Genomic DNA, 16,019 nt, shown 5'->3' with positions numbered 1-16,019 from the left:
GCTGTGGGAGCTGTGGGTGTGGCTGGCTGGGACTTGGGGAGGAGGAGGAGGGACATGTATTTATTCTCCAAGAATTGTCTGGGTGTCCTTCTAGCAGGCCTATTGGGCTCCAAGGACTCTACACGTCCACTCCCATTGGATGTTCGCAACAGCTGTCTGAGGAAGACAGTTGACCTTTGAACAACACGGGTTTGAACTGGACGGCACCACTTATACGTGGGTTTTCCCCAGTAAATATACAGCTGGCCCTTCATACCCATGGGTTTCCCATCTATGAATTCAGCCAACCGAAGACAGAATTTTTTGAAAATATATCTTTATTGATTTCAGAGAGGAAGGGAGAGGGGGAGAGAGAAACATCAGTGATGAGAGAGAATCGTTGATCGGCTACCTCCCGCACGCCCCACACTGGAGATCAAGTCTGCAACCCGGGCATGTGCCCTGACAGGGCATCAAACCGAGACCTCCTGGTTCCTAGGTTGACATCTGCAGCTGGGAAGCTTGGCGCACTGTGTCCCTTTCTGTAAGGGACCTGACTCTACAGGGGTTTGACTGCCCTGTTCAAGGGTCTGCTTGGTGGCCAGGGTTTGTTGTCCAGGTTGTCCATTTGAGGAACATGAGGCTCCATTGATGTGAGGATGGTGTTTGGTGTCAATTTCTGGGGCTTTGAGGGGGCTTTGAGCCTTGCTGCCAGGAAGAGCTCTGCCTGCCAGCTGGGGGGGTGGGGGGGGGGCGGGGGAGACCCACCTCAGGGAAGGGCTGGGGCTGAGCAGGGTGAGAGCCAGGTAAGGGGCAGTAGGGTTCCTTGGAGCAAGCCATGTTCTAAGTCGTGAGAGAGTGGCCCCTCTCTTCAAACAGAAGGTAAAGATGACGTAGGGAATTTGTCATGATGTATTTTCTCAAATTTCAATCTCAAGTGTTTAGTAAGCACCTAAGGAGCTGCGGGTAGGGGCAAGTGCTGCTTCGTGCCTCGCCCTCAAGGAGCACAGACTGGCTCTGGGGGAGGGGGGAGGCTCCCCCACCCCCCACGGCACCCCTCTCCAGCCTGGAATGAGCTACCAGCCAAGGTCCCCCCAGGGACTCCATTTCCTTCTGCCAGAGGAGACAGTGTTGTTCCAGGAACGGCCAGCAGATGGCAGGAAAACCTTTCTATCCAGAGCTTGGTCCCCTTGTCCTCCATCACTTACTCCTTTGTGGATTAGACTATTCGTTGAACAAACACTTATTTTTATAATTGACTTTGTTTTTAGAGAGAGGAAGGGAGGGAGATAGAAACACCCATTTGTTGTTCCACTTGCTTATGCATTTATTGGTTGATTCTTGGATGTGCCCTGAGGGGGAGGCGGGGATTGAACCCAGCAACCTTGGCCTCATGGGACGACGCCCTAACCAAGTGAGCTACCCAGCCAGGGCTGAACAAACATTTATTAAGCACCCACTGTAACAGGCTCTGTGCCCGCTATGGCTACACAAGGATAAATAAATCATTCCCATTGTCCTGAGTTGGGGAAAGGGAAGGGAACCCCTTCCCCCCGCCTCCGACCCCAAATCTCCCCATATGTCTCTCAAACAGGGGAACATCTTGGTGCTGGAAATGTCACGCCTTGAACATTTATTCAACCCTGTGGTTGAAGGTAATGTGTTTGGTTGAAATGTCAGGAGGGACACACAAACCCCCTAAGAAGCAGTCTAACACGGGCTTGGGTTTGAGGGAGTGTGGAGCCAGACTTCCCAAGTTCAAGTTCAAATGCCAGCTAGGCCTTCTGCTTCCTGGGAGACCGAGGCCTCGGCACTTACATTTCCTAGTCTGTAAAACAAGTAAAATTAATGGATTGAAATGAGACAAGCATATTGCTGTGTTCAGTTACCCCAAATCTTAGTGGCTTAGAATGTTTTATTATACCCCATGGTGTTTTCAGTGAGGGATTCAGGCAGGGCTTGTCTGAGTGGCTCTCCTGGTATCAACTGAGGTCAGACAGGCTGGTCCGGAGGGTCCACAGCAGCCTCGCTCGTGCTCGTCCAGATGGCTGGCACCTCGGGACAATGGCTGCAAGGCTGGGCTCCGAGTGTCACCAGAGGGGCCTCGGGAGCGTCGCTCATTTCCGGTGGCAGACTCCTTCTGTGACGGCTCAGGGTGCCCGAGCGGCCATTTCCAGGGACAAGAGGTGCCCCTCCCTCAACCCTCCCATCCCACGGCCTCATCGGGTCCATGCATCGAGTGCTCTTGTGCCAGAAGACCGGAAAAAAACCCAAGCCATGCTTAGAGAAAGGGAGTTACGTTTTATTAAGGGCAGGGCCAGAGAAAAATGTGCCTTTCAAATTCTGGCCTCCCTCCCCCCCCCCTCCCCCCCTCCCCCCCCCCCTCCCCGCCCCACATGGAGGAAACCTTTTCTATTTATACTTTTCCTAGCTCTTTTGTCTCCCAAATTTGGAATGAGACTTCCGGGCCTTCTGGGAAAGAAGGCCTACGTGCTGGGAAGGGGCCATGAGACCATATCTCAAGGCCTGGCCTGGTGTCAGCACGGACAGCTCTGTCTGGGGCATGGTCCACAGCCTCTCTGGAATGGCAGTAGTCTCATTTTCCTTATTATTTAAGCAAGCAAGCGTTTACAGAAGCCAAACTAGCAGGGATAAAATGTCAAACAGCAGCTTTTACAGAAGATGGATGCTTCACTCTCAGTGCTCTGAGTGCCCAAGACTGTGCTCAGCACTGAGAATTACATACAGAGGAGGACCAGGCAGGGCCTGCCCGGCACAGGCCTCCTCACCTGACCTGGAACGTCCTGCCACTCACAGCCACGGTGCCAGCGCAGGGCAGGAAGACGGGGCTGAGCCACCCTGTGGCCCCCTGGGCTGGAGCCGGTTGGGTGCTGGGTCTGTTCTCCCCACGCTGCCCCTGGGCTTCGTGAGCATCTACGAGGAGCCAGGGTTCGGCTGCCTCTCCAGTCGGTGCTTCCCTGTCCTCAGGACACGGCGGGAGGGGACCGGTCCATCAGGACTGATGAACTGTTCTAATGCAATGAACCAGTTCAGCTGGAATTTAGCCCAGGTGGAGGAATGGCGATGGAGTCTCGCCAGCTGGGCCCTGAGCTAAGGTAGGTGCGTGCGCTCTGGACGTAGGCTGGGTCTCTACCCCAGCAGCTCTGAGCAAGGAGGGCTCTGGGGCCACTTAGCTGGCCCTGGCCCTGTGACTCCCGTGAACCAGAGGCCACGTGGGCCCCTGCGTCACTCGCTGCCCTTGGCCCAATCCCAGGCGCCGCTCAGTCCCCAGAGCTCACTGCTGCTCCTGCGCCCTGAAACCTCTCAAGGAGGATGTGCCTAGAAACAGGCACTCAGGCCCCTTACACCCTTGGATTCCAAGCCCACGCTTTACAAGGCTCTGAGTCCTGGCCAGGCCTGAGCGTGTGGCCTGCACCCTTCTGGTCCTTTCCCTTTAAGAGCTGGGCCATCAAGGCCATCTTCCGAGCTCCCCAGAGCCCCAAATGCACCTTCACTAGGGTTTTCACAGCAGCCCAAACCCTGCCTTCAGCCCTGTGCAGCGCCATTCAGCTGACCTCCCCGGGGCCATGGGCTGTGCTCCACGCTGGGTTCTCCCCAGACCCGGCCTGGGAAGGCTGTCAGCATTTGAGTTGGAGCCTGAATGTCTCTGCGGGCTTCCAGGGGTGAGAGTGGGGGTGGGGTGGGGGTGGGGGCGGGGTTAAATCAACCGATAAGCAATCTGGAGGCTGGCAGCCCCCTCTCACTTTTCCTTCCCTTCTCCTTCCACGAGAGGAAAGGCCCTGTCGCCCTCCCCTCAGCGGTGATGGCCGATAAAGCCACTCAATTAACTGGGCTGGGAGCAGGGCAGGCCGGGAAAGGACACTGGCTCCTTGACCCAAACCTGAGGGAGAAGGGGGTGGCTCCTGGCAGGAGCTTGAAAGCCAACAGGGGGAGGTGTGAGTAGCCATGGCCAGGACCTTGCCTTGGCAGCTATGGGACCTGCTTCTAGGCCTGGAGCCCCTCGAAACAAGCAGAGCCCAAAGAAGAGACTGGATGGCTCCTGTCACCCCAAAGCAGCTGAGCCCCACACCAGTGGGATCAGCCTCAGCTCTGAGAACAAGGGCCTGGGCTGATGGGTTCTAGAAACGCTACAGGTTTAAAAGCGCCATCAGTGTCACTCGGGAATCAAACCTTATTTCCCTAGTCGATGGCCACACGTTTACTCCTGGTGAGGGAGGCCCTGTGGCTGACACTGCCGCCTGAACTGGCTCCTAGACAAATGTTCCTTCCTGTCCACCAGAAGCTACCACAGCGCCAGGGGACAAAGGTGGAGAAACAGGGGTAATGGAGGGAAAGACACACAGGTTAGGAACGTCCAACTTGACTGCTTCGTAGTCTTGCTCACGCCTGTCAGTTATCAGGTCTTGGAGGGATGGGAAAGGGAGGGAGCAGGCAGAGTCCCAACGGGGCGGCGTTATGCTGCCAGAGCTGCCTGAGGTCCTGCGATTGACAGGAAATCCAGAATCACGGTTAGTCACCCTGGGCCTCTTAGCCCCTTCTTCTCACCACCACAGCCCCCAGCGGATGTGAGGTCTGGTGCAGGGTCTCCTAGCACCACGAGGGGGCAGCACCCACCCATCCACAGTAGACTCACACCGCAGGCAGGCAGGCAGGGGGCTCTCCTCCCTCCCTGGGTTCTGGGCTTTGGGGAAACAGCATTACCTCATACACACAGAACTGACGGGGGACAAGCCCTATGATGCCAACTGCGGCATACTCAGTCCCCCAGAAAATTCCAGAAAGGCCCAGTGACAGGTTAGCCCAGAGCTCTAGCAGAAAACCTTTAGCAAATGGTGAAGCCTTCTCTGCAGGCCTGTGACCGGAGGCTGAGCTCCCCCATCCAGCCAGGAGCCCATCAGTGCGCGCAGTCGGGGGTCCTCCCACCCAGGGCACCTTTTCCCACTGCATCTCCCAGGCTGGGCCCTCGGATTTCCTCGGCTCTTCCAGGTTTCCCTTACCTCAACCCCAGCTTCCTGACCTCCCCTCCAGGTCTCCTTTTCCCTGGGCAGCTTTCTCCCTCCACCCAGCTCCCCACACGCCAAGATCTTGGAGAAATGGAGCACCGTCTGCAAATACCGCAGAATGCAAGCTCCAGGAGGCAGAGGTTTACTAGGGCAAGTATTGGGGGGCGGGGGGGGGCCTTTGTTTTATTGGAACAGCTTTGGGCACATAACAGGCACTCAAGAAATACTAATTGAATGAGCAAATGACTCCGGAGTAGGGTGGACTTTCACCTCTCCTTTTGGGATGACTGCGTTCAGGCAGCGTGAAGAACAGGATGCGGGGAGAGGTACCCAACCAGATCGGACTGCACAGCCATTCATCACGGTCGGTTCATTGCCTTCCTCGCTATGGCTCTTCCTTCCTCACTCCAGTTTCTGGCCAGGCCCGGGTCTTCTCTTCCCAGTCACATCTGGGGTTTTTCTTTTTTGCCACAGCAAACTCAGAGCCACCTGAACTCTCAAATGCAGACATCACGTCCGAGGGGTGGGGGGACTAATGCAAAAGGGGTGCCAGTGAGTGTTTCTGACTGCAGTCCAGATGGTATCCACCTCCTCTGCATATCGTATAGATCGTCCAAGATCATTGTCATTTTGGTTTTCTGACTTCATTCTTTTTTTTAAAAAAAAAAATACATCTTTTATTGATTTCAGAGAGGAAGGGAGAGGGAGAGAGAGAGAGAAACATCAATGATGAGAATCATTGATCAGCTACCTCCTGCACGCCCCACACTAGGGATTGAGCCCACAACCTGGGCATGTGCTCTGACTGGGAACTGGACCATGACCTCCTGGTTCATAGGTTGATGCTCAGCCACGGAGCCATGCTGGCTGAGCTCTGCCTTCATTCCTTTTTTTTTCCTGATTTCATTCTTTTTTTTTTTTTTTTTTTTTTTTTTTTTTTTTTTTTTTTTTTTTTTTTTTTTTTTTTTTTTTTTTTTTTTTTTTTTAAATATATTTTATTGATATTTTACAGAGAGGAAGGGAGAGGGATAGAGAGCTAGAAACATCGATGAGAGAGGAACATCGATCAGCTGCCTCCTGCACACTTCCCACCAGGGATGTGCCCGCAACCAATGTACATGCCCTTGACCGGAATCGAACCCAGGACCCTTGAGTCCGCAGGTCGACGCTCTATCCACTGAGCCAAACCGGTTTCGGCCCTGATTTCATTCTTAATGAGACTTTTGCTTATAAGAATCCCTTGAACTTGCACTGTTTTTTCCCTTTGCCTCGGGCCCTTGTCTGGGTTGTCCCAGGATAGCCAGGCACTCCTGACCTGGAGATCGGCCGGTGCACAGGTGTCCAGGGCAGGTTCGTCCCTCACTTGCATTTCTGCCTTAAGATCCTCCTTACCTCATCCAGATGGATATATGGAGGCTGCCTGAAACTGCTTTAAAAAAAAAAAAAAAGAGGCTTAATTTAAAGATTAAGAGGTTCTGGACCTAAACACAAACAAATCTGGGAATTGCTGTTGGGATGAGGCCAGTCAAAGCTGTTAGTGCCCAAGGTTTTGGGCATGGCAGCTTCGCAGTCACTTAGCAAACAAGTTCTGAGGGCAGGCGCTGGGGGAGCATGGAGGTGAAAGGCAGCGCCTGGGGAGCTCAGGGTCGGGAGGTGGATAAGACATAACAAAGGGCGAGGTCACATCGCAACGCGTGAAACAACAGCAGGACCAGGAGGGGGTCCCCAGGCAGGGCCGCACCTCCTACGCGTCCCCAGGCAACGGTGAGCCGGCTTAACTTAGTCATCTTTCAGGCCCACCCACTGTCAGGAGCCGGAGGGGTCCCCCGTGCCACCAGGGGGGCTTTGGTGAGTGTGACAGACACGGTAAGCGTCAAGACCACAGACATCTTGGGCCTGGCAGGGCCTGGAAGGCGCAGGATGCGGGTGGAGTGGTCAGGAGGCCCCAGCACGGAGTCTGGAGCAGGAGGGGGCTGCCTCCTCCTAGACACACCTTCCCTCCACTCGCTTTCTTCCCCCGCCTCCAGTCAGCCGCAATGGAACCGCAACAATGCGACCAGCTGGGCGGGGAGGGGGCGACCGAAGCAGCCAGAAGGGGCGAGCGGAGGTTAGAAGTCAGGGGTGAAGCGCGCTCTGCGGTCACCGGGGCTGCAGTGGGAGGAGCTGCGGGCTCGGGGGAGAGGGAAGCGGGACCGAGGGGGGCGAGAGGGGGAAGGTGGCGGAGGCGCGCAGGGTGGCGCGCTCGGCTGGGCGCCGGTGGCGAGAGGGTTACGCGCCTCGGTTGGGCTCGGCTTGGCGGAGAAAGGCTGAGATCTGGGCCGCCAGGACCCTGCAGCGAGCCGGGCCGGCCCCGCGCCGCGCCCCGCCCACCCCGCCCCGCGGAGGGCGCGCCGGGGCGAGGCGGGGCCGAGAGGAAAAGGCGCCACCGGAGAGTGGTGTCCGCTGGCCTCGCTGGAGGGAGGCGAGGAGCCTCTTGACCCCCAGACCTCGGCCCCTCCTCCCCTCGCCTTAGGCTACCTCTCGTCCGCCCCCTGCCGCGAGCCAAGGCCGGCGCCCCGCCCGGAGATGGGCCGACGCGTGGATGGCGTGGCTCCCAGCGCCGCCAGATCGGAGGAGCCGGGTGCCGGGGCGCTGCGCTGAGACTCCCGCTCGGCGCAGCCCGGAAAGCCTGCAGGTGTCCTTGGCCGCCCGGCCGCCGCCCGGGAGACTCCTTCGCCGGTGCCTAGAGCCCCGCTCCCCGGAGCATCCCCGCCCCCCGGGATCGGCGCAGCGCAGGACGCCCCGTCTGAGGCCCCCTCTGCCCCAGCGCGGCCCCAGCCGCTCAGCGCCCAGCCCAGCGCAGCGCCGCTCCCAGCCGCCGCCGAGCCGCGGACGCAGGGCCGGAGGCTCGCTCCTGCGGGCGCGCTTGTTTTCCTGCCGCCGCCTCGCCCTGCGCAGCCCCCGCCCGCCAGATCGCCGCTCCGCGCGCGGCCCCGCCCGCCCTCGGTGCCCTGCGCTGGATTTATGAATGGGGGGGAAAGGCCACATGCCGCCGCCGCCGCCTCGTGTTGACCGCACGGAGCCCGGACCCGAGGAGCTCCGGCTGCCGTGAGAGCGTCGTCCCGGCCCCGGAGGACTTGTTGCTGCTGCGCTGCCGCCGCCGTGGGGAAGCCGCCGCTCCCGGGCTCGGTGCGGTCAGAGAGCCAGGGGTGGCCCGTGTGAGTGAGCGCGCGCGCCCGGAGCCTCGGAGTGCGCCTGGACTGTGCGCCTCCTGGTCTTTTGGGGGGTAGTGTCCGGGCGAGAGTGTCTGAGTGTCCGGTCCTAGCGGGCGAGTGTGTGTGTGTGTGTGTGCGCGCTTCCCCTGCTCTCCCTCACCCCGGCCCCTCGCTGGGGTTCTTGGCTCTCCTTCCCCCCTGCCTCCCTCCCTGGCGCTGCGTGCCCAAACCCCAACCACCTGTGCACCCGAGAAACCCAACTCCTCCCGCTCGGTGCCGCGCCCCGGGGGGAGACAGGGGCAGGGCCACGCCGCAGAGGGGGCCGCTGCCGCCTCCTGCCTCCTCGTCGTCTCCTCCCCTCCCCGGTCTGACGCTGCCTCCTCGGGAAGGGTGTTTGGAGGGCAGCGGCCGCCCCAAGCCGAAGCCCCGCAGCGCTTCTTATGATCAGCTCGGTGTGTGTCTCCTCCTATCGCGGGCGCAAGTCGGGGAACAAGCCTCCATCCAAAACATGTCTGAAGGAGGAGATGGCCAAGGGCGAGGCGTCGGAGAAGATCATCATCAACGTGGGCGGCACGCGACATGAGACCTACCGCAGCACCCTGCGCACCCTCCCGGGCACCCGCCTCGCCTGGCTGGCCGACCCGGACGGCGGGGGCCGGCCCGAGTCCGATGGCGGCGGTGCGGGCAGCAGCGGCAGTAGCGGCGGCGGCGGCGGCGGCGGCGGGGGCTGCGAGTTCTTCTTCGATCGGCACCCGGGCGTGTTCGCGTACGTGCTCAACTACTACCGCACGGGCAAGCTGCACTGCCCCGCCGACGTGTGCGGGCCGCTCTTCGAGGAGGAGCTCACCTTCTGGGGCATCGACGAGACCGACGTGGAGCCCTGCTGCTGGATGACCTACCGGCAGCACCGCGACGCCGAGGAGGCGCTGGACATCTTCGAGAACCCGGACGGAGGCGGCGGCGCGGGGCCGGGTGACGAGGCCGGCGACGATGAGCGGGAGCTGGCCCTGCAGCGCCTGGGGCCCCACGAGGGAGGCGTGGGCTCCGGCGCCGGGTCCGGGAGCTGCCGAGGGTGGCAGCCCCGAATGTGGGCACTCTTCGAGGATCCCTACTCCTCCAGGGCGGCCAGGGTGAGTGGCAGGAGCCTGGGTCATGGCTCAGTTCTGCAAGGAGGTGCGTGGTGGTGGTGGGTAGGGGCAGGGAGGAGCCTGGCCCAAAATGACTTACTTTCTATGCTTTCCTCTCAATTTCCTGTGCCTTCCATGGGCCCCAGGGACACCTCTCTCTCTCTCTCTCTCTCTCTCTCTCTCTCTCTCTCTCTCTCTCTCTCTCTCCCCTCCTCTCTCTCTCTCACACACACACACAGACACACACACCCTCTCCCCTGCATGCCTCATCATGAAATTGCACACACTTGACTTACTACTTGGACCAGCCTGCTTTGCTGCACCCCCTCCCAGCCAGTGGGGGGCCCTTAGCTGAGCTCTTCCAACCCCTTGGGAAGACAAGGCCCCCTTTCTTCTTCTCCCCACCCCTCTACAGGGTCAGCGTCCTGGAGAGCCACACGTAGGCCTTCTGCTAGGGTCAGGCAGGGTTTAGGGAAGAAACTCTGTGGCAGGCCCTAGATTCGCTGCCTCCAGGGGAGCCCCCTCATTTAAGTCCGCCAGCATCTCAGTGCTGGGAGCTGGGAGTTTCAGAGAGGCGGGCGCCAGCTTCGGCCTCTTCTGCTCATAAAAGGCAGAGCTGGGACCAGAACTCACGCCTGTGGTCCGGGTTTGGGAGAGGCCTCTTTTCAGGGTGACCAGATGCCTGCCCGTCCCCTGCCCCTGAGGCTTCTTGCACACCTGGCATGCGCTGGGGTGAGCGAGCGTTAGACAGGAAGGTGCCTGATGTCTGGGCCCTGCAGGCTCCCAGGCCAGTGGCCAGCGCAGGCTGCCTGGTGACAAGCCTATGTTTGTTGCCGCTTCTTCCTGCAGCGGCACCTCTTGGCTTCCCAGAAAGCCCTGGTTCAGGGTTCTGCTTGAAATGGGTGTATGGGGTGGGTGTGGGGATGGTTTAGACCCTTCCAAGCCTCTCCCCCAAGTCAATCCAGTTGCCCCAAACCCCCTTAGGAGCAAGAGGGTGGGCGGGGAGACATGCTTGGGCAGCTAGAAAACAACCATGAAGGATGGCTTAGGTTCTTTGAAAAAGGCCCCTGGGGGCTGGTGTCTGACCTCCTGTCTGGCAGCCTGAAGCCTGGCTGGGGTCTGTCGGGATCGATGTGTGGGGTCTGGGGACTGCCTGCTGCTGTGGAAGCTGGTCCTGTCACCCCTGGCATCCCAGGCTGTCATGCTAGTGAGTCTGGAGCCCTGCTGCCCTCCCCAGCACCTCCTGTGCTGGGCCTCAACCAGGTCATGGAAGGAAAGGTTCCCTTCCGCAGCCCTCCAGGGGAGGGCAGGAGCTGGGGATGGGGCTACCGGGAGGGGCCAGGCTGGGCTGGACCAGGGCAGAGGGCTCGTCTGCCTGGAAGAGAAGGGGGAGCAGAGGGCTCGGTGGCCATGGCCGCCAGGCCGGGGCTGTGGGCATCCCAGGGCAGCCCCTGGAAGCCAGGGACCTTCAGGCCTGAGAGTGAAGCTGGTCAGCTGCCCTTGTTTCTTCCCTGCAGCCCCGAGACCCGCTCAGAAGGTGAGGGCCCAATCATGCCCCGGCTTAGGTCTGCTGTGAGTTCTGTGGGCCTCTCCCAGCAGTTCCCTGACCCTGGCTGTGTGCACTAGGGGGGCAGAGACAAGTACAGATCATTCAGGCTCTTCCCAAGTGAGGGGCACGGGAGCAGGGGGCAGACTTAGCTTGATGGAGGTGGGACAAGCCAGGGAGGTGGGGGTGGGGTGGGGGCTAGGCTCTCTTCCCGAGCATTCTAGGACCTCTGGGGACTTTCACCTTCTCCAGTTATTCCCTCTTGGGTTCCAAGGGGCTGTGACATCAAGGAGTTCATTTTTTTCTTCTGCTCATCAAAGCGTGGCCCAGCCAGGGGGCTCTGAGTCAGCTCAGAGCCGGGCCAGCCCCTTGAAGTCCACATCCTTGCCCTTTAGGTGTAGAGCCCCATCAGCAGGGCGGTCCAGGTGAGGTTGAAGATTGGGGCGAGGCAGGGTTCATTCTCCCCACTGAAGCAGTGCAGCCGTCAGGACTCAGAGCCGGTAAGTGTCTCCTCAAAGACACTGAACTGATAGCAGTGCCAGCAGCCCACCCCGCGTTGAGTTTCCAGCCGCTGGTCCCTGAGACTGATGTGCGCAGCTGTCCCGGGCTTTGGCGGCGCCCCTGCCAAAGAGCGCGTGCCTCCTGCGCAGGAGTCCAGGCCAAGGCGAGCCGTCAGCCGGTCCTGGGACGCAAATGAAAATAGAGAACTTAAAAAAAATGAATAACAACTATTTATTGAGCACTCCATGCACATACTCTGCACTAATCTCTAATCCCCCCAATACATTTGCAGAGGAGGTATCATCCCCATTTAATAGCTTGAGGCTGTGAGAGGATAAACCTGTCAGATCGCACGGCCCGATAGTGGATAGTGGCGGCTGAGAATCAAAGCCGGGGCTCCCCGGCCCCCCAGCACCCCCTCCTCCCAATACAACAGCTTTTCTCCCCTGAAGGAGGCTGTTTTCGAGGACTCCGGCCTGGGAGGTGTTGTGAGGGTGTGTGCCTCCTGTGGGTGACATCAGAAAACCCTGGGGCAGATGGTGACGTCAGAAGTGACACTTATTTTCTTATCCCTCTGGGTCTGAGGGTTGGGGGGCGGTGCCTCTTCTGCTCATAAAAGGCAGAGCTGGGACCAGAACTCACGCCTGTGGTCCGGGTTTGGGAGAGGCCTCTTTTCAGGGTGACCAGATGCCTGCCTGTCCCCTGCCCCTGAGGCTTCTTGCACACTTGGGATGCGCTGGGGTGAGCGAGCGTTAGACAGGAAGGTGCCTGATGTCTGGGCCCTGCAGGCTCCCAGGCCAGTGGCCAGCGCGGGCTGCCTGGTGATGAGCCCATATTTGTTGCCACTTCTTCCTGCAGCGGCACCTCTTGGCTCCCCAGAAAGCCCTGGTTCTGACACCGGGGTCTGTCCGCGTACCTTCCCTGGCAGTGGCCTTGGGGTCCTCACCGAGGGCCAGTAGGATCCAGGAGCCCCAGGAGCAGGGCTCGGCCCCAGGCATCCCTTCGCACCAGCATCTGGTACAAATGACAGGAGCAAACCAGATACCAACAGGAAGGGAACTGAGCTGATTGTGGGAGCCTGTTGCCTAGCTACCGGCCTGGCCCAGGCAGCTCTGAGTTCAGGTGGGGGGTGTTCACCCTGCTCCCTTCACTGTGGCTGGACCCATAGGTGGCGGTGCCGTGGTTCCTGACCCCCCCTGCCCACTGTCTCAGTCCCAGGGAGAGTGGGGCTCAGCAACAGGCAGGGTGGCTCCCAGGCCCAGAGGGACCAGTGGTGGTTTTGGCAGCATCCAGAGCCGCAGAGTCGGGCCTTCCTCCTTTTCTCAGGGCGGGCAGGAGGCCTGATGAAGGGGACCCGGGACGCTCCCCTCCCCCGCCCGTCTGCAGAGGTGCCAGGGGCTGGGCTCACTTACCAGCCCCCTTCGGGGTGATAGTCCTTTGGCTAAATCAGTCCCTGGATTGGGTTTGCTCACGCCGCCGCCCTCCTGCATGGAGGACGCGACGCACAGGATCCCGCCGCCCCAGGAAGGCCGCTGGAGCTGCCCTTTCACGTCCGTTAAGCATCCACCATGTGTCAGGCGTCACCTCTGCTTTCTTCCAATGTCTCATCTGGCCCATGCGAGGCAGGGACGGTTACTGGTTTACAGAGAAGGAAGCTGAGACCCAGAGGGGCTGGCTCAAGGTCACACAGACCTCATGAGTCCAGGCTGCTTCTACTGGTGCCTCGGCGCCTCCTGCGGCCTCTGCTGGAGGCCTGTGACTCAGGAGGGCTCAGCCTGCTGTCCCTCTGCCCCTTGCAGCTCCTCTCCCTCTGAAGCCCCGTCTCCATCCCAGCTTTGCTCACATCTGAGCTTGCTCGCTCTCTGTTCTCTCACTGTAGGACTGTCCTAGGACAAAGAGAAAGGAGACTAGGGACCTTGGCGCAGGCAGGGGACGAAGCCAAGGCCTTCTAGAAGGGAAGTGCCCAGCGAGGTCCTCGGCCCTGCCTAAGGCCCCAACTTCTCGGCCTGGGCATTGCCAGGACCAGCTGGTCGGTGAGCAGGCAGGCTTCAGAATGAGGGCAGGACTCCCCAGTCCTTCGCCCTCGGATAGGGAGAGCCCGCCAGCTGAGCCCAGTGCCCGCCGGCCCAGCCACAGCCCCCCACCTGCCCTGAGGCCCCTCATGTCCTCCTGGGTTGGTTTTGTGTTTCCTCTCTGGTTCTAACAGCCCCGCATTTGCCTCTTGAACATCTTGTCTCTGGATGATGAGGTGTTTCCGTCACCGTGGGGGGTTGGGTGTAAAGTGGGGGAGGGGATAAAATAAGTGGGGACTATTTTGGAGAGTTGGGGGAAGAGGAGGCAAAAACAGAGTCAGGCAGCTGGGCCTTGGGAACAGGGAGCCCCCAAGCCCCTCCCCTCCGCCATGGACAGTGTCAGCCAGGGATGCTGGGCACCAGGGCACTCATGCCATCCTTGTGCCTGAGCAGCCTCCCTGGCAGGACCTCTGCCCAGCGCCCTGCTGGGGGTTTCAGGCTGGGGGATGGTTACCTGGCCCCTGGCAGGGTCTCAGAGCCAGAGTGTGAGTGCCCAGGTTCCTGGAGGGGTTCCTGGGCACACCTGTCACTTCCAGCCCCAGTTAGGGGGGCTGACCATCTCTCCTCGCGACAGGCTCTCCAGGACCAGGGGAGGGAGCCGCAGCCCCCTCGGCAGCAGTCACTCAGAAAACATTTTTTGAGCATTTACTGCGTGCCCCGCACCGAGCTGAGCTCTAAATATAAAGACGAGTCTGAGGTGATGCTTGTTCCTGAAAAGAGCCCGGCCAGGTACAGCAGGCGGCTGTCCGGGAGATTGGGGGACAGGAAATAGTCATGACGATACAAGGTAGATCGGGAGCTGTGTCCCCATCTTAAAACGCAAAGTTCAATAGGAGGTGAGGAGGAAGAGCTACGTCCCACCTCTACGCGGGCCAGTAGAGAGGAGCTAGGTGAGCTGGGAGGCCCCGCAGGATAACGACTTGGCTCCCCGAAGTCGTTTTCAGAAGGAGGCGGTTATAAATACATCTCCAGTGTGGGTAGTGTTTACCCATGCAGTGAGGGAAGAGGGGGCTTCCCGGCCAGGCCCAGCTTGAGCAGGGGCAGGACAGCTTGGGACACGGATGGGGCACTGTTGGATGGATCAGTTCTTGGCCAGTGGTGTGGGCTGGACTGCACGCCTTCTGGGGCCGCTCAGGGGCCCCACGTGCTCATTGGGCAGGGGGTGGAGTTAGATAGAGGCTGGCTCTGGGCATGGGAGCCAGTGGGCCGGGTTCTGCTCCTGGGGGAGCCAGGGTCCCTTGGCTCGAACCTGGGCCTCACCGTGCAGGCCCCGCCCCAGGAGCCCAGGCACCGCTCGGAGGTGCCTTGCCTTGCAGACCAGCTCCTGGCCTCCTCGTGGCCGCGGGCTGCCCACACCCTCCCCGCGCTTCCTGGGCACTAGGATCTTGCTTCTTCCCCACAAGGCCCAGCGCCTCACCTCAGCCCCAGATCTTCCTCTGCAAGTGTCTGGCTGTGTTCTCAGTTCCTCTTCTCCTACACGTCATCCTTAGTATAGGTTTTTGGGGCTGAGTCTCCTTATGTGCATCTGTCCATCTGTCTCCTTGGCCCTTCCTCCTTGGGCTCCCCTCCCTGCCCCGCTGGTTGTATTCAGTTCCTGATGACGGATGTCCGTCACCGCGCCACCACCCCTGGCCTGTGCCAGATCCCGAGACACTCTAGGCTCTGTGCTGAGTTGTACAAATATCCTTTCTTTTAATCCTCAAAACAGCCCTGCACGGGAAGTACCACTCCCCTCCCTCCAACCCCTCAAGCGTGTAGCCCCAGGCCCTTTGCACAGCCTGCTCCCTCTGCCTGCCAGCTCTTTGGATTGGCTCATAACTCCTCAGTCTCTGCTTAGATGTCACCTTGGCTGGGAGGCCTCGCCTGACCACCCTATTTGAAATAGCTCCCCTCCCTCACACTCCTTATTCCTTTTGTCTTTATTTTTCTAAGGCTTTACCATCTGATAGGTTACATATTTTACTTTTTTATTTGTGGACAGTCTCCCTCCACTAGAATGTAAGGTCTAAGCAGGGGTCCTCAAACTTTTTAAACAGGGGGCCAGTTCACTGTCCCTCAGACCGTTGGAGGGCCGGACTATAGTTTAAAAAAAAAACTATGAACAAATTCCTATGCGCACTGCGGGCCCAGGACGAGTCGGCTGCTAAGCAGGACAGGCAGTGGCACCCGGCAGGCCGGATAAAGGTCCTCGGCGGGCCGGATAAAGGTCCTCGGCGGGCCGCATGTGGCCCACGGGCCGTAGTTTGAGGACCCCTGGTCTAAGTGCTGGGGTGCTTGCTTTGTTCTCTGCTGTTCCTCAGCCCCCCGAACAGTGTCTGGCACCAAGTAGGTGCTCAACTTTCCATTTCACGAACAATGATCAGAGAGGTCAAGACACTTGCCCAGGGTCTCCCAGGAAGTCAGTGGTGGAGCCTGGCGTGCGCCCAGAAGGGTGACGTTACCTTCCCATCAAGGGCAGTTCTAGGATGAGTTTGGTGGAGGAGGCTGGTCACAGGGCTGGCCACTGGCCGAAATACCTGGGCCTCTGGCACGGGGTCCCCAGCCTGCCAGCGTGAGGGCCCAAGGGAGCAGGAAGC

The 16,019-nt window shown here is 59.7% G+C and overlaps 1 protein-coding gene across 6 annotated transcripts in view; it reads left to right on the top strand.

Annotated features, from left to right (window-relative positions):
- The first annotated feature begins 7,287 nt into the window (after positions 1-7,287).
- Positions 7,288-16,019, top strand: part of KCNC4 (potassium voltage-gated channel subfamily C member 4) — an 83,624-nt gene continuing 74,892 nt past the window's right edge. For 3 of the 6 annotated variants that reach the window (XM_080648976.1, XM_080648975.1, XM_080648974.1), the window contains exon 1: positions 7,288-9,327. In XM_080648976.1, the coding sequence (XP_080505102.1) occupies positions 8,638-9,327 (690 nt within the window). In that variant the 5' untranslated portion in view covers positions 7,288-8,637. The remainder of the gene's footprint in view (positions 9,328-16,019) is intronic. The other 3 variants (XM_080648977.1, XM_080648979.1, XM_080648978.1) reach the window with 2 other exon arrangements.

The sequence above is a fragment of the Plecotus auritus genome (assembly GCF_963455305.1).
Source record: "Plecotus auritus genome assembly, chromosome: 12".
NCBI classification, from domain to species: Eukaryota; Metazoa; Chordata; class Mammalia; order Chiroptera; family Vespertilionidae; genus Plecotus; species Plecotus auritus.
This window is presented reverse-complemented; position numbering and strand designations above follow the sequence as displayed.